Raw genomic sequence first — 25,747 nt, 5'->3', positions numbered from 1 at the left:
AAATGGAAAGTAAATATGTATTTATTTTCTGATGTCATGATCTCACAGTACTATTACTATAAAAATACCTCTGTTGGCCCACAGACATATTTATTTGAGTTTGTGCACTGGTGTGAAGACAAAAGACAAACACAGGCTCAACATGAATCATAATACCCTGCTTGTAGTAGCTCTATCTATCACCCAGGAAATTTTATATATAAAAATTATATCAATCATATGTATTCAGTGTGTGGCTGACCTCACATCTGTGAAACTACAGATGTTTGCATGACTCAGTGAGAGGAAAGCCTGCTGCTGGAGATTACCTCAGCAGGCTTTCCTCTGTCTGATCATGAGCCAGATGAATCACACCTCACACATGCTTCTCATTAATGTGCTTATAAATCTGGAGGAAATAAGGACACAACCTTGCAGAAGTCACACAATTTTGCCGAGAAGAAGAAGAAACCTATCATCTGTGTAAAGCTGGTGGGCTGCAGGTTTAACCACACTTTCAGAATGAGTGTAATTGACACTACGTCCTCTCGAGGACGCTGTCTCCCTGCTTCTCTTGTCTCTGCAGCGTCCTGCTGTCCGTCTCCATCTCCTTGAAAACCTTATCAGCTGAAGTCATCAGGCGCTCCACTTTGGCCGTAATCTAATGTTTATAGTGGATTTCGATTGAAGTAAACGCTGAGTTAGCCTGCGCGAGCCTGTTCTTCTTATTGTGACCTCTGTGCACTTCCAAACAATGGGAGTGACGTAATCTGCAATCTTTTCTAAGACTAACCCACAAATTAATCATTTAAATATTGTTAATATGGGACGACTATCACTGGGGATCGTATAAATAGGGCGTACCCTTTGCAAAGCAGCCCAATAAATATGCAAATAAGCTGTTATTTATGGTTAGATCTAAGTATTATTGTATAATTCATACACTTGCTTTTACCAAAGTGCAGTGTGGCTTTGACAATTAATCGATTGTTTCGGGATATTTCTGCATGTTAGCTCTTTTTGTCATGTAGGATCTGGACTGCAGCAACGCCTCACGACTTCTGTTTTTTCTTCCCACAATGCTGTGCGGTAGAGGTTGTGTGTGCGCTGTTTGTGGTGCTGAAGCTGCGCGTGCCTCGGAGGTTGCTACCATAGAAATCCACCCGAGCATCCTTCCGCGAGAGGACCAGCGCGAGGAGCCCGTTTTTTTCGACGGCTGGGGGATTCAGCATGTTTCTGCCAGCGTTTCTGACGTGACTTAAATCTTTATAACTGCGAACATAATTCTAATTTATTCTACATCCATTTTCAAGCACAAGCTACAACCCGAAGCCGTTTTCTTGGCTGTTTAACGAGACTCGTCGTCTCTCCTGTGCCGCCGCCTGTCCAGCCGTCTTTGCCGCTCCATCCCGCATCCTTTATGCACAGCACGCTGCTCCGGTCCTCCCCTACAAAACACACATTCGTGTCCGAGCACCATGGCCCGCTCCAGCCGCTTTCACTGAGAGACATGGAAGCCAAACAGCACCCGATAAAGAGCCTAAAAAGCTACCCGGAGACCGGTGGCCGGAGCCTGGCAGCGGCCGCCGGAGGCGACGGCGGCGGGTATCGAGCCGGCTCGGCTGAAATGGAGATGGAGGCGAAGATCCAGAAAGCCATCGACTTCAAGGCGGAGGGTCACCGCTGCTACAAGGAGAAGAAATTTCGGGAAGCGATCGGCAAGTACCACCGGGCGCTGCTGCAACTCAAAGGGGTTCATGTTGTCGACGGGACGACGGGCTCCGAGGTCAACCTGCTGAACCAAGCCGCGGCCAAGCTGACCGAGGAGCAGCGGAGAGCCGTGGAGAGCACCGAGATTGAGTGTTACGACAGCCTGACAGGTGAGCGGCGCCGGTACGCCTCCACAAAACAGTACAGCTCGTTCCGGTTCATCGGGTTTACACAACACAACAGGCTGTCGGCTAGGTCTCTCTGCAGGCGCTGGATTTGTCCTGTGCAGAGGCAGGTGAATTAACATTTAGTGTTAGCCTGTAATTTAACAGGAATGGATGATGCTGGGTCTTTGTCGATGGACAAATAGAAGACTACATGGTGAATATGGAGGATGTGTGCACTGTCTGTCCAAATGAGTGCAGTATTTAGCCCACTGTCACAGTTAAATGAACACATCATATCATTGTCCTGCCAATTTCAGGCTCTTACAGCCCTTTCAAGTGGTTTATTTGCCATTTCTTTTCAGCACATCCGTTTATTTTACTGCATTTAAATAAAATACAAACAACAACAAATAGAGTCACAGGACCAAAGTCTTCATGTAACAGGAAATTCAGACATGTTTTCATTATGTATGATGCTGTTGTGTTGTAACATTTCACAAGGGGGTCTGAGGTGAGAGGACGTCCCCTGAACCATCCAATGGGTGATGTAACGGCTGTGCCTAATGGCACCACTTGGCAGTGACTAGGGTTAACTAAGCTCCTGGGAACAGAAAAGATGAACACATTACTGCTCTATCACTGTAGCGATTCCACAGGTTACTACTTTCAGTTGCTCGCTTCGCGCTCATGTGTCATAACAGACCTAATAAGGCTGGATTTGGGTGCTCCAAAACAGGCCTATTAAAATAGAGTCGCTCAGTTAATCATTTGTGGGGGAAATACTGAAAATGGCTATTACAGTTTTCTAAAATCCAAGGTGACGTCCTCTGATGTCTTCTTTTGTTTTGGACCAACAGTCCAAAACCTAAAGATATTCAGTTTAAATTAATATGACACAGAGAAAAGCTGCAAAAACATCACACTGGTGAAACCGGGAACTGTAATTTTTGCTTGTAAAATGTTTTGACCAATTAGTCTATAATCAAAAGAGTTGCAGATTAATTTTAATTTAATTAAATGTAATTTACCTAACAAATTAACGCATGTCAGTGTTTCAGCGTTGTATAATCTGGCAGTATTATCAATAATAAACCAACATTTTGATAAGATGAGATATTCCAAACTGAAAGTTAAGGTCTGTGGCTTTTGACCGTATCTCATAGCCTTCTGTACAGTTAAAAGCTCTGGAAAAGGCCAGTAAGTGAACATTGAGTTCAGAATATTTTATCACACATACAGTGTGTGTTCACTTGCTCGTGAACACACAAAACAGATTTGTCGGAAGACGGTCTTCAAGTAATCATGGTATTATTTTCCATATTTCACTTCAGCTTAAAATATCAGTGGCTTTGAAGACAAATCAATCAATCAATCAGTCGATCACTTAATTAGTTGCTCCTCACCAGCCCACATTGCTCAAGCCAGATTTCCAATATTCAAAGTATTCAGGAAGAGATATGTCTTGTATTTGTTTTGTAGTGTTAATTTAAACAGCAAAATAGTGTATCAGATTTACTGTATCAATAAATAAACACATTATGTTGCAGTGATAAAAGAAGAACTATAATCATGAATATATTGCCTATCTTTGTTGAAGAAAAATATGACAACCGAACGTGCTCAGCAGATCATCACGAATGCTGACACCCCGGAGGGGATGATGAACGGTGCACACTACAGCAGCTCTATCACACCACTACATATGTAGATGTAGTGATTTTGGGTCATGAGTGTGGCATGATGTCTCGCTGCTGTCCCGGGCGCTGCTCAGTCAGCCTGCCATGATGCATTGAAGGTCGCCTCGTTCTGCGCAGCGTTCAGGGCCCGTCTGAAGCCTGTGGGGAGGCCACTGTGGCGTGAAGCAAAGATGGGGGAGGGAAGGGGAGGAGGAGGGAGGGACGGCGAAATAAGGATGGAAGAAGCAGCAGATATGGTGAAAATGACAGTGGGAGAGAAAGGAAGCCAGATTGGTATTAGAGAGGCGTGGAGAGGAGTAGTAGAGAGCTGTGGTACAGAAAGGGGAGAAGAGGGGGAGGAAGGGACTGCTAGCACGCGACAGGGGGCCATATTTACCATGGCAACCATCGCTGGGCCTTTTCCCTGTTGTTGTATTAATACGGCTCATGCCCTCCCCTCACTGCTGCTTCAAACAGCAGAGTGTGCACATGCGCACACACACACACACACACACACACACACACACACACACACACACACACACACAAAGAAACCTCACTTCAACCATTGCTATGTTTACATGGACTACAATAACGTATCTGCTTCACTCTGATTAAGATGTTCATACTGGCGACTTTCCTGCTGGTATTCATCAACATGCAATGACAGGAAACATCCACATTATGCCATATCAGAAACCCCTTAAACCCCCTATGAACCATAATTCTTTCTGTCGTGTTAAGGTTTACCCCTGCGACTATCTTTACTCAAAATGCCTCATGAGCTACTATCAACAAATCCCATGAAAAGACTAAAAACAACAACGTGTTAGTCTGTCTGCCGATACTTACCAACGTCCCTCTCCTATCTGTCTCACACCCCAAATGACTGGTATCTACTGAAGATGTAAATCTGCTCTCAAACATATGGTTTCATTTTCAAAATAGGCTTATTAATTTCCTAAGACAGCTGGGCATTGTGGTTTTTAGCAGTCATCACTTAAAGAAGAGAATATAGTCCATTTACTGGGACTATTTTAAGCCAGGGATTAACACACAATCACAGCAGTGTTTGGCTTCCATATTATGGCACAGAGAAATAAGATAAAGCAGTCTGCAGCCACACAGGAAAGACATGCTGGTCGGATCAGTTCATTTTTGGATTTGTACTCCAGACTTTGCTGGAAGGCAATCCAATGTCATCATCTTCCTTCTTTAACTTTCACACTGAGACGTCTTCACAGCTGCCATCTCCAAATGAATGATGGCAAATAACCTCCCCTAAGTCTGTCACAGTTTGAGAGGTAAAATACTATACATAATATATTTTTTTTATTTTTACTAAATATCTTAATGTATTTAGTTTTACCTTTGCAAAATTATCCTTATTTCAGGGATGTTGGAAAATGTTACAGACATGTTTCACACTCAAATTGAACGATCAGGATGTTGCGGTCCACGCTGGCCTCAGTCTGAGTTTATGAGTCAAACAAAATGGCAGTTCATTTGGTGTGAGAGAGGACAGGTGTCGTTCAGAAGAACAGAACACAAAGAAAGTCAGAGGAAACTCTCGCTGTGACGGAAATGAAGCAGTGACTCATCGTGTGTATTCTGTAGTCATCCAGCTGCAGCTCTTTGTTGTGCAGCTCCACCTGGTTACCCAGAGTTCTGCTGGGCAGACGGTGGTCACCGTGGTTATGAGTGGGGAGCCGCCATTTGATTGGTCAGCTGTCTCTGTCACTGACGCATAATAAGAGAGGAACAGCAACCCTAGTCACACGTGAGAGTGACTGCATGCGTGTGTGTGTTTGTGTGTGTGTGGACGGTGTATTTGTTTGTCTCAGCATTCACAGGCCTGAGGAAGAGCAGCCTTGGGGATGTGGAGTGTGTGTGTGTGTGTGTGTGTGTGTGTGCGTGTGTGTGTGTGTGTGTGTGTGTGTGTGTGTGTGTGTGTGTGTGTGTGTGTGTGTGTGTGTGTGTGTGTGGTAAGAGTGAAAGGGAGTTGCTTTCAGCGCTGATCGTCCATTGCTGACATTGCTGGTTTTGTTGAAGTGGAGTGTAATGGTGTGCATGTGTATATGTGAGTGTGTGTGTGTGTGTGTGTGTGTGTGTGTGTGTGTGTGTGTGTGTGTGTGTGTGTGTGTGTGTGTGTGTGTGTGTGTGTGTTATCACCTTCTTGACTTTGTTGTGATGAGGCCAAGGTTTTCCCTCGTTTCATTGGTGGAAAGTAACTACAGTACATTTACTCAAGTGCTGTACTTTAGTACAATTTTGACGTACTTGTACTTTACTTGAGTACTTCCATTTTGAGCTCTATATTTCCACTCCGCAGCATTTCAAAGAGGAGTATTTCCACATTCATGCATATCACTTTGCAGCTGCAAGTCACTTTACAATTTAAGATTTCACATCAATATCATGGTGATCTTATGATGGTGATGCATTGTTGCATTGCATTTGAATTTTCAGCAATTTTTGGACAATCTGTGGACCAAACAATTAATCAATAAAATAATCTGCAGATAAATCAATAATAGCAGTTTGTTGCAGTCATAGTTTTAATACATACTTGAAGTGTATTTTCCAAGTAATATTTCCATAGTTTTACTGAAGCCACATTTTCAGAGCTGTGAGTGTTTTCACAGTGCAGTTCTGCTGCTTTTACTTCCTCCACCGCTGGTTTCTTTTGTCAATCACAGCAACTTTTTAAAATGCTGATGAGTGAGAAGTTTTCACTGAATGCTGAGTGACTCTGCCACCAGCTCAGCATATTGACACAAAAGATGCAAGTTGAGAAAAAAAAAGGAAAGGGAAGAGAAGAGCAGTGAGAAACTGAATGTGTTTTCAACAAAGGAAATAATTCAGGAATGAACGAGATGATTCTCATTGGAAAGATGCCGGGAAAAGAGAAAGTATGAGTTTTTAACCTTATACAGGGGAGTGAATGTGGTTAAAGAGAAGGCAAACAGAGAAATAAGTCTCAGCTCCAACAGCAACGTCACCCGATTCTGTCAAACGGAGAGACGATGGATGATGAATGTCCTATTTGCTGGCCTTGTTAAGGAGACACCCCGAGTCTGTCTGTCCCTGTAGGGCTGTATCTAAATGGGTTACACCACCACTGTGTCTGTCGCAGTTCACTGTGGTGCAACATGTTGGCCAGAGGCGGACTGCCTGCCTGCCTCAACCATCCATCCACCCACCACAAACACTCGGAGGCACATACAGAAATAACAGATGTGACTGGGGTGTGTTTGCTCTTTTTCTTGATATTGATCATGACTCTCAGCAGCAGCTACTCTGAGTTTACGGAAAAAGCACACAGACAGACTTCTACCAACCAGTTATAGAAGCTATAGTAAGTTTTAATCAGTTCAACTCTGCATTAGAGAGTGCACGGAGAATAAAACAGGGAGCGGTGTGGTGTGATCCTGTTGTGAGAGCGATCAATCTGACTTTTCATTAACTCCTGCTCGCTCTGATCTCTGCCTGAAATCTCCCTTTGTTCCTCCCGACTGGCTCGATCTGTGAATGAGTCATAAGTCACAGCCTTAGGAGAGGCGCAGCAGGAGGAGATGAGTGAAATCGTTTGTTTCGTAACACCAGCCACCTTTTTATTCAGCTGCTTGCCATGATGATGATCCAGCGATTTCCACCCACTCATCACGTTTAAAAGAAAGCGTTAAAAGAATGAAAATAAAAACACAAACAATTGTTTTCTGCAGGGAAGCGAAGAAAAAGCAGCTTTGAAATTTTGCGGTGCCAGTTAACAAAGGTCTTTTGTGTTTACATGCAGAAGCAGCTGTAGGGTTGGATGAATTAACCTGAGTAAGACAAAAACTGACAGGTTATGAACAGCCACTAAACACACTGGTGTTTGTAGAGACCCACTGTGCTGTTACAGTTTATAACGTGCATCTTATGCCACCATAATTGTCTAATAAACTCCACATTCAGTTTAATTTCCTGTTCATAAGGAAATAAAAATCTGTTAAAAATAGTCACAAGCTGCGTTAAGTGAGGCACAGGTGCAAAGTGACAGTCTGATGAGACCTGTGCTTTGGGTGTTTGGAGCAGATTTTCACTAAAAATGATGCTATGAGAGCAGTGAGAGTGATCTGAAACAGTGACCAGCGAACAACGACCTGAAAGATGTTAAAACGCTCCTTAGAGCCAGGTCATAATTAAGGGGTCATTACTCTGGACATTCTCTTTTAATGTATTTTTAATGTCATGTAAATGTAAATGCACAAAGTCTTGCTTGGACCTGGGACGCACCGTGTTTGTCGACAATGAACTAATCTGCATATTGAGATCTGATTCAAAAGCATTTTAATAGCAGGTAGAAATGCAAAGACCCACAGATCTAATGTCATTATCCAGATAATGTATCCAGATATACGGCAAATGTTAAAACCAGGTGTGTCCCATCACATGTTCTGTATTCAGAGCCTCAGGATGTTTCACCATCAATGAACTTTTGAACCATGACATGCACTTACAGGCATTATAATACAGATTTAATGAGCCTGTTGGTGGCATCAACATCTGTTCCTTGCTGGAACAAACATGAAAGGTGCTGCCTTCATCGTCAATCACGAGACACAGAGCTGTAGTGCTATCGCTGCACTTCCTCATCGGCCTTGAAGACTCGCCACATCACAGCCTCTAAGCCCAGTCTTGCCTCAGATGGGGGCTGCTGGGGCTGTACTAGAATAATGTCTGTGATGTATAACACCACAGACAGACTGATTTCACCAGTCCACTGGAAACCGCTCCTAGTTAACAGTCAAGGCTCGCTTACAAAAGCAGAACAGAAGAAAAAACCCCTCCCTTTCATCTCCTGCCAGCTCCGTCACCAGGGGACGTGGTGGAGTGCATGAGATAAAGGCAGAAGAAGAGAGTGAGGACGAAAGGAGATGGGGAGAAGAAATGTTAGATTAAGGTTAAGACGGAGAAAGAGCAGAGTTGCATAAGAAGTTGGGAGAGGAAAAGGACATGCCAGGTGCTCTGGCGAGAGCTGTGCAATGTGCTTGTAGGAGGATGGAGGAGGGAGAGCGATGCCATGTGAGGGTGAGAAGGGGAATGGGGGGAGGTTTGGTTGGTGTTTTTCCTCCCTCTGAGTGAGTACGTCTGCCATTGGAGGGGTGGAAAGAGCAGAACGAGAGCAGTGGAAGTGTCGTGTGCCAGGGCTGCAGATGGCGTGGCATTGCTGTCAGGGGTACGACTGGCACTCCCTCTACTGTACCACTCACACTGTACTCTATACCAACACTCTGAATTACCTCACAGCTGAGAGAGAGAGAGGGGGATTTGGAGGATGGGGGAAGGGGTGAGTCAGTAGAAAAGATGCAGAGGCTGGAATGGGGGAGGGAGTAAAACCAAGGGAGCGGAAAGTGGACAGAACTCTGAAATATGGTGGGATTACACGACAGGGGAGGGAGGGTACGACTGTAAAGGAGAGTGACAGGTCAGGAAGGAGAGGAGGAAAATGCTTGCTTCTATGACCTCTAAGTAGTGAATAGAGGGCTTTTAGAGCTGCATTTGTTTTGTTTTTTTGATTGTGAGGAGGAGGACGCTGAGAAATCCAATCCAGACCAAGCTGATTTATATCAGAGCCCTGACAGGCCCAAATGACTCCTGTCAAGAGAGAAAATAAGATCCAGTCATCTGTCAGGAAGGAAAGGAAAGAGAGAGGGCAGGCAAGGACTCAGAGGGAGGCAGAAGAAGGGGGCATGAAGGCAACAGGCCAATATTTTTATTATGCTTTTTGTCATATCTATTTTTGACTATTCTAGCTCTGTTAGTGTCCACAAAGCTGGAGCAGCTACTTCAATTTTCCATCAAGTGCAGTGCAACAGAAAACCTGATTCTTTCAAGATGGTTCAGATGTTTTCAAATATTGTTGTAAAATAAGGCTGTGAGCACATTAATGGCACATTTAATGTGATTAGTGTGTCTCTGATGTGCCAGAAATGATCAGCATGGGGTCTGGTTGCACTACAGGACATAACACTGAAAGAGAAGAAGTTAATCAGCGTGGGACAATAAATAAAGATTTGCATTAAAGCACCTTTGGCAGAATTACATTTCTCTCATTGTGCTGACACCTCAGGGATTCATTATAATGCTTCTGTTGTGCCCATGTGTTTGTTTGTGATATGTGCGGTGCGGTTATATGTGTGTGATTTAGATTGTTGGATCATGTTTTTGATACGGACTGACAGTTGTGTGAAGTAATGAATAAATTGAAAGTGTCTGTCAAAGCTTTTTTTAGTCTGAGTTGGAAGTCGTGGCATCAGCTGAGGGGACACCGAAACAGATGCCCTTTTCTGACACCCTCAGAGAGAGAGAGAGCAAGTGCAAGAGGGAGATAGATAGAGAACAGAATATTCATCCTCTGTAAGCCATCAGTAATGAGAATTTGCCGAAGCTATTTGCGCACATCAAACACCCTGTGCTCCAGTGGACAGTACAGAGTAAACCAATTGGCTGTTTATATTTATCCTCTGAGCTCCATGCTGATAAAAAGCCATGTTGGTCGTTATCTGAGCTTTCCGTACCCGCTCTGCTCCGGCCTGACACCAACTGCTTCATTACATCCACTGCCGGGGGTTGACATTGAAAACTCGTCAGCGGCGGTGAAATATAAAGGTTGTGTTGAGTCGGTTTTGCTGATCAGGCACTGAGGTCTTTTGCAGAATTTTCACACTGTAGCTGTTTTTTTGTTTTGGTTTATTGTTAAAGAAAAATTAGGAAGAGTTATGTGAAATTTGAGGTTGCTTGCCATGAAGCCTACTTTCTCTAATTTTGTGTCAGTGTTGGTATGTATGGTTAGAGGAAGGTGCACATTCTTCTCGATCATCTGATCAACATTTTTATATTTTGCCTGTCGTGCTGTTTATCCATCTGGATTGTTTTGCTGTGAGTTGGAAAGTTATGGAGATATTGGCTGTAGAGATGTCTGCTTTTTCTCCAATATAATGGAACTAGATGGTTTGTGTTGCTCAAAGCGCCAAAAAATAAATTAGAAAAACTCAACAGCAATGTCTCTTTCCAGAAATCATGACCTGATTACTCAATATAATATAATATACAGACCTTGTTGTGAGCAGTTTCATGTTGGAACTGTTTTCTTTCTCCCAAACTACACCCACCTACCGTGTCACACGTCGGTTAATGTTCTCCTCCTCGGTTGTGCTGTGACATTAGTTAGCAGTATTAGTGAGCTATGAACTAATCTCCAGAAGCTAGCATTGTCAGGCTCGGGTGAGGAGAGTAGATGCATGAGTCCCACATAAAACTGCTCGCTAGGTCACTGCTGTTAATCTTTTCAAATGTATTTTTTAGCACTTTGAGCAACACAGGCTGGTTGCCATCTAGTTTATTTATTATATTCAAGAGAAGGCAGATATCTCTACAGCCAATACATTAACTCACACCAAAACAGTCTAGATGGATAAATGGCACTTCATGTAAGAGGAAACGATTGTATTTTGTATTTTGGGATGAGCTGTGTGGTTAATTTTTTTCTGCCATGATGTCCGTCAGTTCCAGCAAAGGGGATGTTTTGTTAAAGCACAACTGCACACCGTTTAGCTCCTAATGAGGAGATATTGATTCCACCTGGGTCAAAGTGGCACTAATTCCAGAGACCCTCCCTGATTGGCCACAGGGGGCAGGTGATGGGATTTAAAAGGTTTTGGAGGGCTGTAAATCTGTTTGGCTGGTTTTCCCTCTCCAGGAAAGCTGAGAAGGGCCAGTGTTTTGTGTCCTGTGAAGGTTTTTTCTCACTAATTGTTTCCAGATGATCCTCAGTGATAAACTTAATGAAAATTGTTTTTGTGGCCGGTCTGAATACAGACAGCGCCTGCCTGCTGCCATCCTTCTCACTCACACCACCAATCATCCTCAAGTACAGCGCTGCCATAATCAATAATATGAACAAAGGAGCAAAAGATGAACTGTTTGCTAAAGAGGGTGATGAACCCACAATTATCACCAACTCTAAAAGCATCTTCTCAGTACATCGTTCAACAATCAAACCAAACTTCCCAAAAATGCACATTAATGCTTGTTTTCATCCAAAATTTTGGAAATTTGAGGGGCATTTTTTGTTTCTTCAGTAGATGTTTTAAGTCACATGATTCATATATGTCATGATTTATTTATTTAGTCCCTTTCCACTGTAGTTAGCTATATTATGTTTTTAGAAACTTTCCACCTCAGCCAAGCATAAAAACTTTTTTATTCCAACTTTTTATTGTTTCCGTTTTATGGATCACGTCTGTCTTGTTTTGGTTTACTCCCACCGTTGTCAACAGGCTTGTTTTTGGCCAAAGCAACAGCTGTTCTCTCTGAAAAAAAGCTCTTAAAGCTCACTGTACACTACCTGTTTAGCACCAAACAGCAGACAGACACAGTTAGCGACTAGCTGGTGAAGACACTGAAGCATGTGGCAGCCAAAGAGACAGATATTTCCCTTACCGGTTGATGAACACCAAAAAACAGAACTAAAGTGAGAGTAAATATTAGACTTATTCATCAGGTGGACACAAACGCAGCTCCAAGTTAATCTTAATGCCCCGTGTCTGCTGAATATGCAAATAGGTGACTTTTTGCAAGCAAGTTCGCAATATCAACTTCACAATTTATCTGAATAATCACTGTTGTGTTTACAGCTTGTTTCCGTCACCCCTAATGGCCAAAGTTGATGTGCTGTTTCGTTGATGTTTTGGCTGCTTGGTCCCAGATTGTACACCTTGTTGGGAGTAAGCTGCGATCCATATCCTCCAACACTGGACGGTGTCCACGCTGTGAATTGGCTGCTTTCTAAACACAACGGGCTGCCAACACATGGCTGTATCATTTTTGCAAATGACGAAAGCCCGCGCTCCATCCATTAATTTACTTCAGGTACTTAGTGGAATAGCTTTACTACCTCACAGATTGAGGCTGACTCCATCACATTCTGAGCCAAACCATTTGGCACTTTCCTCTGTTGACCTTTCCATAGACTCCTTTATCTAGCTTATAGCCAGTATAATGCACAGAGCATGCACAACTACTGTACACAGATTATCCAGACAAACCTGAAAAAATACAGGAAGTGGATCAATATTAGCAAACACAGTCTTTGTTTTACTTCACAATGTTAGAAACAACATGTCTGCCAGCGGCAGAAGATAGTAGGCAAAGATCTGCTGGGCTGACGGCAAAAGTCTGCACAGTGTCCACAGATGACATCACCAATCAGATAATGGCCTAGCTAAGGGCCACAACAAAATTATGTCTCTGTCAAGGAGTTCAGCTCCAGTTACAGCCTTAATAAAACTCTTTTATGCTTTATTAAACTGCACTTATCTCCTGTTTGAATGCCTGTTTTTACTCTTGAGACTAAAAGTAATTTAGAAATTCCCAGATCCTCCCTTTGCCCTCGAACATATAAGGATATATGTTGTAATGAATTAAATAACATAACTATCTGAACTTTTGGTTTTCCTCAAAGAAACTTTACAAAGACCCACCCTGAGTACCATGGGCTTACAGCGCAGCTTAAGTTCTGGAAACTGTGATGTGCAAGGGAGAGCATTAAATGATTTCATCTTTGGTGAAGTCATAGAGAAGATAGCTTCCTCACTTGTATAAATATTTAAGTAGATGAGCATTAATCCTGAGTCAGCTACTATTTTAGGAGAGTGGTACGATGTTGGAGGGTGCAAATGGCAGAGCGAAGTAGAAGTTCGACACAGCCGGGACCTTTGTGGAGCTGGGGTTCAAGGATGTGTGGTAAAATATAGCAAATAGACGAATGAATTTCAAGGCCTGTCATATGACTGGAAACGCTCAGCATACTGTATGAGTGACGTGAAAACAATATGTGCTCCTGTTGGACCAGACCTTACAGCAAACAGTAAGCAGAGGAGAGGTGGACCAGTTGATCTTGTTTTAAAAAGCCTCCCTCTGCCCTCTTTGCTCTCTGTGAGATCTAACAGAATAATCTGGCTACTTCGCTTCCCTTCACTCCCGGGATCAGTGTTGCACTGTGGGTAATCCATGCAAATATGTTTGATGCACCAGCAGTTTCCAAGCACGGCAGGCGGTGTCAGTGTTATGAGGGAATCAACATGCCAACATGGGGTTTTTGGATGGGAGGGCAAGGCAGATTCTGTAGGGTTAGCATTGCCAGCGTAAGTACAAATGAGAGGCAGATTGAATTTTTAAAGGATTATTTTGAAATTTGGGGAAATGCTCTTATTTGCTTTCTCGCTGAGAGTTAAATGAGAAGACCGATACCACTCTGATGTTTGTCCGTTAAGCTACAGCTAGCAGCTAGTTAGCTTAGCTTATCATAAAGCCTGGAAACAGCTAGCCTGGCTCTGCCCATATACAAAATATGGTGACTAGCATGTCCAAAGCTCACCACTCAACACATATCCCCTGTGAAAAGACAAAATGTTGATTTGTGAAGGCAGGATTTTGTTAGACAGTGACCTTGTTGGGAGCGTTCATACATTATTCCAAGATGGCTGCTGGAGATTTTTCGGGAATTTCTGACTTTAACTCAAACCTACAACTAGTTGCCCATAATTATAGTCTGAATGAAATGATGTGAATGCATCATAAGCTAAGCTACAGCTGCTCATGCAATCTTTATGTATATTTACATGTATATATATAGTGATATGGATTGGTCATGCAGTATTCAGGGTGTATCAGCAAACTACACTCATAGAGGTGATGATGGAGATTTTTAGTCCAAATCAAGTTGTGCACACTTGTCCCCCAAGATCCACCCAAATGCTCCTCTCTCAACTATACTCACTGAAAATAGTCTCTGACTCATTTGTGAGGCTGGTCCCAGCACTCTACATTCCTGACTACCCCAGAGGGGCCTGTGGAGGCCTGTGGGATGCACACAGTCAAACAAGAGCAATAAGAGGCAGTAATTATGAGGGTTTTTTGACAGCATATGGAGCTGCATTAGTCTTCCGCTACAGTGACACACAATCAAAGAGATCATCTGCACCGCTTGTTTTAAGTTAAATGTTACTTGATGAGAAGATGAGCTTTTATAATAAGAAATCACAGCAGTCATTATGAAGAGCCTATTTTATATCCCTAATGTCACATTTTGAGTGATATAAGCGATATTAAAAAAAAACTCATCTGGTACATTACTGGAGTGACATCATCCTGAGAGTAAAAAAAAAAAAAAAACAGCTATGAACTCATGGGTTCAAGATGAAAAGCAGCAACTTCTCAGAAACTGAGATGCAAGAAGACGACAGAAAAAGGAAATACAGTTGATATTGCAGGTAGTGGCTGGTGAAGGTGGAGTAAATGCTGTGTCATGTCAGCGCAGACAAGCCCTTGTGATAAAGCGAGCTAGGAGCCGTAGCCCTGTCCCTCTCAATAACAGAGAAAGACATTCGCTAAACGCTTTGGGTGGAGCTATTCTTAGTGGGCCTGGGGAGACCAGCGACACTGTCCGAGAGCTGTGACGTCAGCATGCTGGATCGGATTTTGCTCAGAGGATGTATGTGTGAGGCGATTTCATGATGACAAAGCACGCTTCATTTGACTCTGTAAATAAATCTGTTGTCGGACCACGGCAGCTCTATAGGAGAGGCAGTGAAAGGTGAGAGGAGGGCAGGGCGGAGGTGAACAGCGGCACATAGCTGGGAAGAAACGGAGGGAGGAGAGAGTGAAGGACGAAGGTCAAAGGATGGAGGGATGAGCGAGGAAATAAGGACTGTGTGTCTGTGTGGGAGCATCAGTGAGAGTGATGGGTCTCTCCATCTGCCATTATCTCCTTGCAGAACTAATTACAAGGTGATGGACAGCAGACTAATCACCAGGGCCACAAGTGGCTTTAAATTAGCCGGATCGTGGTGTCTTGCCTGGTGTGATGGAGAGGGACAGGAGAGGAGGGAACAGAGGTGGGGGGGGGGGGGGGGGGGCATGGGTCCAGAGGGAAAATGTGGTGATGTGGAGACAGAGGACTTAAAAACATGTATTAAAGGAGAGCAGAGGAGGGAAAACAGCCTCACTTCCACTGCTCGCGCTGCCTGCTCCTTCCTCCTCTCTCCTCTCTCCTCTGTACCTGTCATACAGAAACTCTGCCGTTATTTTCCCTCTGCTGTGTCTGGATTTTGTTTTGTCAGTGCTGTCTCTATCTCTGTCCTCCCTTGCCCCCTGTCTCTCTTGTCTTATTTCCTGCCCTTTTTTTTCTCTCCCTCTCTCTCTCTCTCTCTCTCAAATCTCTCCCTCCTTTATTCCTCTCAGGCTTTTTGGCGCTCTGTCAGCTAAATGAAAGCCAGTCTTTGTGCAGGCACTGTTTTTTCAGACATGATGCTTCAGGAAAACCAGTGGGGTTCCTGAGCATGTGTTAACCACTCCCACTCGCAGCACCTCTGATTCGACATTCAAGCAGCGGAAACACATAGACACACGCATACAGTCGCATGAAGACAGGCAGACACACACACACGCAATCACACTTAACAGCTGCTTTGCATCTGTTGGGTTTTTTCTTCGGTTTTAGACATTCAAATACATTTTCGAATACATTTTTCTATTCTATTTATTTCCAATTTCCTGTGTTTTGTCTATTTCTGCAGCGCCTTAAATTTGGCAGTGAGGCAGTTCCGGAAAGGGACAATGACACTAAATGGGCACACACATAGCCAGTGTCCCAGCCTCAGCTTGTTCTCTGTCCCTGTCCTCACATTAAGTCTCGTATTAAGGCAAATCTATCTTGTCTGCTCCACCAGCTTCCTTTATGCAGTCACATCTCATTATTCCTCCTCTCACATCTCACATGTGGTAATAAAAAGCTGTGGGAACACTGCATTTTTAATCAAAACAAGAATCCACGAGCCGTAGCCGCAGTTCAGGGTCAGCGAAGCAGCAAGGGACCTTGAGCATGCATGGATGTGATAGACTGTGTCCCCGATCACAGTCGTCCCCGACCTTTTTGGCTCGCGACTATGTCTGCTTATAAGAAAATAGTGAAAAATGAGCATTGTAATTTCCCATAGCCCAAAGTTGCATCTTCAAATTGTTCATTTTATCCTGCCATCAGTCGAAAACCCTCAGTGTACTGTCATATATTATAAAGAAAACCAGCAAATCACATCTCAGAGGCTGGAACCAGAAAATAATTCAGCATTTTTGACTGAAAAGATTAAATGATTATGAAAATAGTTGCAGATTAATTTTCTGTTGATTGACCAATTCATTAATCTACTAATCAAAACTAATCATGTCTGCTCTGCTTATAACCCTTTGTCACCAGTTGCATGTCTGCTGTTTGGCTGTTTGCACTGCACTTTATGAAATTCCCACTTTCACATAGCGACTATGTTGTGATCAAGGTGAAGCAAAGATTCTGGTTACAGCGAGTAAGATGTGGTTATAAGCAACAAAAACACTTGTTTAGGTTTAATAAAAACGTGAGTGCAGGTTGGTGACGTAGGTGAACTCCTCACCACGTAAAGGGCACGCCGCTTCCTGTGCTGGCACTGAACATTGCATCGCTTGTAAAGAGTGTAATTTATCCTGTAACTTACAAGAAAAAAGCAAAGATTAGAAGAAAGCAACACGTGTTTCTGTCTTCACCTCGTTAATCAGTTCAGCAGACGTCCAGGATTTGAACTGCTGCTGGATCACTATTTTTAATGATAACACGGGACACAAACAGAAGCCCTCAGACTCATGTGTCTGTTTCTGTCAGTGACTGGGACACCTTGGCTCCACTGATATTATTCTGCCTTTTTTATGGAGCCTTTGTCTGTCTGTGTCCCTGCCCAGCCTGCTCCGATGATCCCATCATTATCACACCCTTAATGCATCTCACCGCACTCTACATTTCCTCTGGCATGCCATCCATCTGCCTAATGGGCCAGTAGGGTGCGGCCGGCCAGTCATCACTTGTGCACACTGCTTTTGTGTTTGCGTGTATTCGTACAGTATCTTTCTAACCATTGTTTGCATCAGACAGTTCATTTAAAGTCACCTGTTTGTGCTTCTGTCGTCAAGTCAGACCCACTTGTTCCTTTGCATTCACCTGTGTTACCTGTGTGTTTGTGCCTCTGCCCATGTCATTGGTAACTATTGTGTTGCTGTGTTTGTGTATGAGTCCCAGTGAACTCTCTGGCTGCGTCAGCCATTAGGCCATTATAGACTGTAACTGAATCCTCTGAAAGCCCGACTCGCATCCACTGCTGGAGGGCGATGATGGATGGGCGTGTGGAGGGATGAGAGTAGTCATGTCGTAGCTGGACGGTTGTAAAAACAAATAGAGGAGTGGAGTCTGTAGAGAGGTGTGCAGGAGCGGTAGAGGGCATCTGAGGTGATTCCCACTGTACCGGGCTGAGCAGACTTATGATCACAGAAGATGGGAAACAGCTTCGACCTCGCTCTTCTGCTCTGGGCTGAGTCATGAGCTGAAAAATAAGAGGATTGTCAGACTTGCTTTTGTTCCTCTAACTATGAGCATGTGTGTGTGTACGTCCACCTAGCAACTACTTTCATGCAAGAACTTAAAGGGCTTGACAGGAGGAAGTCAAAAGCAACACTATTTAGTTTGTCGTCTGCACAGCCAGCTAATTAATTAAGAATTTAAAAACATCTCATTGTCTGAATATGCATAAATACTCATCAACATCTCAGAAATGTCAGGGGTATTATGGAGAATATGATGCCACTCTGAGCCATGTCCTTTGGTAATAAGCGTTTTTCACTCAGGCATTTTGACATGTCACAGTAGGAAAAGCACATAACTGTTAAAATGAATGATGGCTTAATCCCATTTGGCTGATTCAGTTTCAGGGTCCCGGTGTTCTGTATGCTGGCTCACTGTCACACTCAAGTATATTTACATGCATATCAGTGTGCTGTTTTGGTCCAGGAGATGGCGTTTGCATGGAACATGAGAAACACGGTTTTTCATATTTCTGTATACATGATCATAGCAGTATCCAGGTGTCTGATGGTCAGGTGTGGCTGATTGAGTTTCTGGCTGTCTGAAGTTAACACTGCGCTCGATTTGGCTTAATGAAAAACAAAAGTGACATTACAATCTATTACAGTCATTATTCTTAATCATATGTTTTGATCGGCTTACTGTGTAACTGGAATTGATGATGCACCTGCACATATGGAACATGTTTACGTGCTACAGTTTCCCAGTTTCTATCAGATTCTTCCAGCTAACATATCCAGGTTTCTCAAAACACAGTCTTATAACCCATCAGCTATCATCTGGAGACCATTTAGCCTCGAGGGGCAACAGCCAGTGTTTCAGGGCTTCTGACGTAGCAAGCAGATATCCAGGCCAAGACCTCCTCTCGCGCACAAGTCATTATTTACAGTCCCATTATGAACTTGAGACATTTTCTGGTGATATTTTAGCTGCTCTCTATAAACAGATACCTGCATGTGAATGCAGATAAATATAAGATAATAAAATGCTTCATATGATTCAGTTCATTCTGTTCATTCTGTATTTACCATAATTTGGGGGAAAATGCCAAGAGAAATGGAGGATAAAAGGGCAGGTATCCCCCCCCCCCCCTTAACATTTTAATTGCATGTGATAGAGCAAAGTTCATAGCTACAGCTGTGAGGCTTGAGGCAGAGGCTCACACACACGCACACACACCGTGCTGCCTTCATCTGCCAGTCGCGCATGCAACTTCCACCACTAAATACGAAAACACATTGATTGTTATTGAATTAGCCGTCCCCTGATGTCCACCATGAATTATTTAGTGTTTTGCACTTGCGTGGCTGACGGCAAGGCCAGACTTCTGCAGGAGTCTCTGAGGCTCAGGGGGACATGACAGGTAGAGGACCACTAACGGCTTTTAACACACTCTCCCCTTCTCCTCACCCTATAGTCTCCCATAGGTCTCACCTCACTCACCTCTTCTCTTCTTCTTTACCCCCATCCTCCCTGCATGTAAACCTCCTACTGTAGCCATGCCCCTCACCCCAGCCCCCCCCCCCTCCTCTCTCTGTCTCTCACTCCTGACTCACCCTGCCTCCCAGCTAATAGTGCCTGACTCATGTTATTCACAGAGCTGTCTGTGTGTCAAGGGCAGACTCAGAGGAGAGAGGGAGGATGGAGGGAGGGTTGAGAAGGAGAGCAGGGGAGGAGATATGACAGTGGAGGTACAAGGAGGGATAAATGAAAATAATTTCTGATAAATGATCAGATTAAGACGCTGATGGAAAAGAAAGAAATGAAGGGGTGAAGGGAGAAGTGAAGCAAAACCTTGAGTGTTTGTGATTATGAGAGGAGTAGTGTTTGTGTGATCAGATATCTGAGCCTGCAGCAGGCATTTAGAAGCTTTGGTGGACTAAAAGCTGTGTGTGTTTCTGTGTCTTTAGTAATGAAGTTATGCTGACCTTAGCTGATCTCAGATCTCTACAGCGAAACGCTGCTACAGGAATACAGTTTGCACTTCATGACGTTTTTCTGTTCAGTAAAGTGCCCGTTGGTTCCGGCCTTGACCTCAGCTCTACTTCACCACTCACACCTCATCCCAAAGGACTTCTGCGGTATCTGTCACTCACTTGATCTCTGCATCCTGCCTTTCTTTTCCTCTGCTCTCGCTACTTACAAGGCCAAGTCAGGGGGAAACGACTTAAGCGTCCTCAAACTGAGTTTTCTTCCATTTTTCTATTTTGCATGTCAAGCTGAAAAGCAGCATGTAGAGACATTACTCTCATGCCCCAGGGCTCGAACTGCTTGCACGACGTTTTGTGTCTTCTCCACACTGCGAGACATTAGCATTAGCTATTTATAGTCAGCTCTCTGCCATCCTGAGGAAGTACTGTGGAGGCTAGGTTTCACTGTGGCACAGAGTGAGATGTCAGCAAAATATACCCATCTTTGTTTTACACTCATAGGACTTACTTGCCGTTTAAACTTTGCTAAGTGAGATTGAAGGTGTTTGCATGGACAAACTTTTTCAACTGACTGCCTTGTCCCCTCTCTTCGTCCCTGCAGCGTGTCTGCTGCAGTCAGAGCTGGTAAACTACGAGAGAGTGAAGGAGTACTGTCTGAAGGTGCTGGGCCACCAGAGAGACCACTTCAAGGCCATGTACCGAGCCGGCATCGCCTTCTATCACCTGGGTGACTACGAATGTGCCCTACGCTACCTGCGTGACGCCAAGAACCGCGAGCCCACAGGTGAGGATGAACTGTGCATTCAGTTACACTCAGCCACCCAGCAGTGGAACAGCATGGTAATATTTGCTGTGTTGTGTACCAAACCAGAGTTTTTAGCCACAACAGCAGAAAGGTAACATAATGTAGTGCCTTTGAGGAAGCAACCTGCTCCACCAGAGTTTTTCATCTGTTCTCTGAGCTACCTGAACCAGAGTCAACAAGCTTTACATAAACAAAATAGAGCAAGCTCTGTTTTCAATATCAGAGGGTTTGTGTGACATGCAGGTCATTCCCTCGCCATGTTTTGACTGCAGAGCTTCATGGGATTAGTGGCTGATTCCCAGTTTGGAACATGAAGTATTTAGCCTTGTACCTTTGCTGTTTTTTACTCCAAAACTAATTTCTTTTTGCTTTGGGTGCATTTTTGTAAGGTTACGTTCTGTCTCAACTCTTAATTAGATATTAAGAGTCATAACCCGACTCATCACTGTGCCTTTATTGCTCTGACATGAAAGAGGCCTGAATTTAACTGCATTAACTAAGGAGATTGCACTGATTGAAGTAAAGATGTGACTCTTCTTTTCATTTCTGTCTGCCTCACATCCATTACGTTTTCTCTCTCCATCGCAGACACCAACGTGCTGCGGTACATCCAGCTGACTGAGATGAAGATGAGCAAGAGTGGACAGCGGGAGCGAGAGAGTGGCAAAGAGACCCAGGGCTAACCCTCGACCTTTTCACCCTCCTGACCCCTCAACCTTTGGCCCTACGAGCAGTCCCCACATCCACCCTCCCTCTCTCCACCTCCTCTATCGACTCCTGACAGCAGCACAGCCCACAGACAGAAGAGACAGACCCTCTCACCAGGGAGACATATCAAACGCTGTCTGCAACCCGACCTCCTTTTCCTTCTCTTCCCTCTTCTTCTTCCCCTCCTCTCCCTCAGGTGCTGTGGTTCCTCTCCCTAGACGCAGACAGTCGAGCAAACATGAAAAAAACAACAAAAAACAAGGAAATGCTGTATTATACTCAAATGAAACCGTCCATGTGGTGGAATGAAAACGGAGCTTCAGAATATACATATGAATAATGGACATTTGCGTGATTTAGTAAATGTTTTAAAAAACATAAAATGCATTTTGTTTCTGCTCTCTTGCTCTCTCTTTTTCTCTCTGCCTTCTTTCTCTCCGTCTTATTTCGGTCTCTCCAGGAGAATATCGGGGGTGGGAAGCTCGACCACACCGGGAGGAGGGCGGGCGGGTGGCTGTGTGTCTGCGTGTGTGTATGTATGCGTGTGCGTGTGGAGGCAGTTCGAAGCATAATCAGGGGATAGTGAGGGGTGTGTGTGTCTGTGTGTGTGTGTGTGAGAGAGAGAGACACACATATCAAGACCATAGCCCAATTTGATTGTACATCCTACCCCAACAGGGCTCACTCAGACCCCTTACCCAGACTATGGGACAGACTAGCGCGAGTAATCGTTCATTAGAGAAAAAGCCTAATCTGTTGCTCCTCTGTCTCACGTTTCTTTCTTGAGGCCATGGATCTCAGTTTCGGAAATTTCTTTGTTTTGTTTTTTTAAATTCAAGGGCTAATTCAAGTGTTTATAATCTGTTACTAGGGTTTTTAATTTGCTTTCGGTGTTCATCATACTCAGTGGTAATTAATCGGTTGTTAATAGCATCTGTGTGCGCAGCAAACAGACAAAATTCTCCAGCAGTTCTTGCTGTTATCAGGTGTGCTACTGTGGAAACTGGTGTGTCTTGAATCTGTTGTTCCTTCTGGGTCATGTGTTGTTGAGATTGTCGAAGCCCCTCCCTCTCTCCCTCCCTCCGCCCCTGCTTGTTCTCCCTTTAATGATGTCACAAGGGAAAATAGCCAATGGGATCGGAGTTCCATCAACCGGCGTTGGCTAGATGGAGATCCACTTTAAAGTTTCAAAGCGAGAAACACTTTAAATTTCTAAACGTCGGTCCAACCTTTTATCGGTAATGCTGAAGCTTCCCAGACATCGATAACACACCGAGGAGACTCTGGGCAGCGTTAGTGCAGGGAAAACAATCACACATCTGTCCTGGAGCACTCAGCATTAGTGCACTTCAGCAAGAGGGTGCCATTTGAGATTTCTTCCTCTTTCAGTTTATCTGTGTTTGAAATTTGTTCCAAACATAGAGCTGTGAGGACAGACAACACGCAGCGTTAGCATTAGCCGACACTCCTGATGATACGGTTTGTGGATATCCGTGGTTAGAGGTCAAACGATACGTAGATAATTTGCCACCGCTTCTCTTGTGACTTGTGAAGCCAAATCATTGACAACGCAAATATTGCTTTTATGACAGCTTTGCCAGAGGTATAAATCTGCCTGCCCTGTTCTGCAGAAGGTTGGACTGATGATCAAAGCATGACCTGAATTCCTGTCGTCTCTGATGCCATGAAACTCTTTCCCATGTGCAAGCACACCTCCTGCATGTAACGTGCGACTCCAGAGAGTTACTTCAGATGTATGGGATAGGGATTATATCTGCTCTATTGCTTTCTGTCATGGCATGCTGCCACACTGTTTGCTCATACCTTTATCCATTCTGCCCTTTATAAATAAACACAGAAGACGGTGACAGACTCTGATCACTGCGGTAGAATAAGTAAGAAATAAATCAGCAAAAAAAGGGTCACCTTCTGCCTCAGCTAAGTGAGGTGATGAGAGGTGATTCCACTGCTTAAGAAAATTTAAAAAAAAAAAGGTGGAAGAGGAAATCAAAGATGCTGTAAGATTTCCCCTCCCCATTTTTTTTCAGTGACCTGTTAAGAGGTAAATAGGGACCTAAGTGTGTCAATGGGACTCTGGAGAGACGGCACCATGCGTCGAGGAGACCGGCATGATACAGAGAGGCTCCAGTGGAGGGAGAAGTAGGCCAGTAAAGCAGCTGCAGCAGAGACACGAGATTACAAACAGAGACGTTCAGGAGATTTATCATAAGACATTATATGGCTGAACGTATGTGGACACCTGAGCGTTAAATCCATATATGATAGCTGAACATCTCATTCCCAAACTTCAGGTGTTAATCTGCCACAATCTCGACTTTTCTCAGAGGGTTTTCCTTGAAATTTCTGCACCTGGCTGCAGCGATTTGCTACGCACTTACTACAAATGAGCTCAACTCACTGGTGTAATTTCTCAAACATTTGATTTTGATCGCTCAGCTCTGGAGTTAAAACACCAGGCGCAGAAGCCTTCCTCACTCTTGATGTGCCTCTCTACGCTCTTCTTCTCTCTTCCCCTGGTACCCCAGAGGAAAGAAATCAACAAAACAGCAGTGAGGAACGGCACCTGCAGGCTCGGTCTCCATGGCTGCCCGGGCTGAGTCTACTCACCCATGAGCCCCTCGGGGATAGGTCTCCTCCTGTGGTCCTCTCTCCAAAGCGCCAGTCCGCCATCTTGTTTGTGTCTCGCTGTGCCAAGTCATTCTAGCTCAACGTGTGCTATGACCGTCTTGGGGATAACTAGCTGCGCACAGAACAGGTTCTCTTCTGGCTGATCAGTTCCTGATTAACGGGAGCTCAGGCTGTTATTGTGAGCGCAATCTGACAGCACGCTGTCCGTGCAGCAAGAGATACTTGATCTCGAGACCAGTGTAGCTTTGAGAACAACAAAAAGCACAACAAAAAAGAGACGGAAAAGTCAAACTACTGGCTGTGTTATTTTTGCTCTTTTGCTTTGATGTCATTTGAGGTAAATGTTTGTCAAATGTCAGAGTAGTTTTTGTGAATATATGAAACAAATGTACAAAAAAAATTAACAAAAATGGAAAGTTTTATGGTTGTGAAAAGCTTTACTTTATTGACTTACTTTATGTACGGAAAAGAAAAGCAAGAGATAGAAAAGAGAATTTTACTATAGCTCCTTCACAGAGCTGCTTTGTGACTGTGTCTGTATTTGTTGGTATTTCTGTTGATGTCCCTTACGTCAAGGGATCCAGAACTGGCTCAGAGTGTGTGCAATGCCCTTCACCCCCCGCTGTCCAAATGACCTTTCACCCGACTCGTCTGTTTCTGCACAGTAAGGCGACCGGTAACACAGGAGCGGAGGAGGACTCTGAGGGACTCTGCCGGAGCGCAGAGCTGCTCCTCACAGCCACAGATCTCCATTCGCTTGTTTCTGTGGTGGTGGAGAGGGAGGAAAAAAGGACATGGAGCTGGGGACGTCAAGGCTATGACTGAGTTTTTGTCTCGCCTCGCTCCCAAGAGGCCTTTTTCCATTCAACATCCAAACATCGCAGGCCTCCATCACTGGTTTTACTGAACTGCTAGCCCGGGAATGCACTATTGATTGGTTAATGAAGATTATGAATAAAGTTTCAAACAAAGAGGAATGATGTTGTTGTGTGGTCAGAATAAAGATACAGATGTCGTACTAAGACAGCAGTGAGCTCACCAGACCTTAGTCAGTATTGGTCAATGCTAACTATTAAAGGGACATTCCTCCAATTTATGCATGAGGAAGAAGACGTTGTAAAATGTCTTCTGTGGCTCTGGAGGAGTTTTCTAAAACCGTTCGTATCACATGATCTTCATCTGCAGATTTAATTTGCAGACGTTCAGATTTTCATTTTTTCTTCTCATCCACGTTGGTTTAAAGGCTGAGTTCATCCTTGATTTTGGACGCAGCATTTGACAAAACAATTTTAAATCAAGGTCTGTATAATAGCTCTTCTGGAGCTTTTGATTGTGTCATCTGATATCTTCAAGGACTTCAAGGGCTTCTTGTCCAAAAAAAAAGTTGAGTCTTCTTGTCCAAAAAAAAAGTTGAGTTCAAAGTTCATTTCATGAAGGTCACGATGATGAAGACCATGCAATATGATTGAAAGATATGAAGAGCAGCTACTAAATTGACTGTGTACTTCCATCCATCCATTTTCTATGCCGCTTATCCCTTTCGGGGTCGCAGGGGGGCTGGAGCCTATCTCGGCTGTCAACAGGCGGGAGGCGGGTTACACCCTGGACCGGTCGCCAGCCAATCACAGGGCACA

At 44.1% G+C, this 25,747-nt stretch overlaps 2 protein-coding genes across 2 annotated transcripts in view; one reads left to right on the top strand and one right to left on the bottom strand.

The window, feature by feature from the left end:
• Window positions 1-25,747, bottom strand: part of ppp1r37 (protein phosphatase 1, regulatory subunit 37) — a 303,049-nt gene that overhangs the window by 51,493 nt on the left and 225,809 nt on the right. The gene's annotated exons all lie outside the window — the stretch shown is intronic.
• On the top strand, window positions 1,072-25,090 carry ttc9b (tetratricopeptide repeat domain 9B). Its single transcript, XM_070970475.1, has 3 exons — window positions 1,072-1,859; window positions 20,553-20,735; window positions 21,345-25,090. The coding sequence occupies exons 1-3, from the start codon at window positions 1,400-1,402 to the stop codon at window positions 21,437-21,439; spliced, it is 738 nt and encodes a 245-aa protein (XP_070826576.1). The 5' UTR covers window positions 1,072-1,399; the 3' UTR covers window positions 21,440-25,090.

This window comes from Chaetodon trifascialis, chromosome 9, assembly GCF_039877785.1.
Source record: "Chaetodon trifascialis isolate fChaTrf1 chromosome 9, fChaTrf1.hap1, whole genome shotgun sequence".
Lineage (NCBI taxonomy): Eukaryota > Metazoa > Chordata > Actinopteri > Chaetodontiformes > Chaetodontidae > Chaetodon > Chaetodon trifascialis.
The sequence above is the reverse complement of the archived record's forward strand: the minus strand, read 5'-3'. Positions and strand labels throughout refer to the sequence as shown.

Bases quoted from the DNA above. Each gene is read 5' to 3' on its own strand.
- ttc9b (XM_070970475.1), top strand. From the start codon at position 1,400: ATGCACAGCACGCTGCTCCGGTCCTCCCCTACAAAACACACATTCGTG. The intron at 1,860-20,552 runs GTGAGCGGCGCC...TCGTCCCTGCAG, and splicing joins GTGTTACGACAGCCTGACAG to CGTGTCTGCTGCAGTCAGAG. The intron at 20,736-21,344 runs GTGAGGATGAAC...TCTCCATCGCAG, and splicing joins CAAGAACCGCGAGCCCACAG to ACACCAACGTGCTGCGGTAC.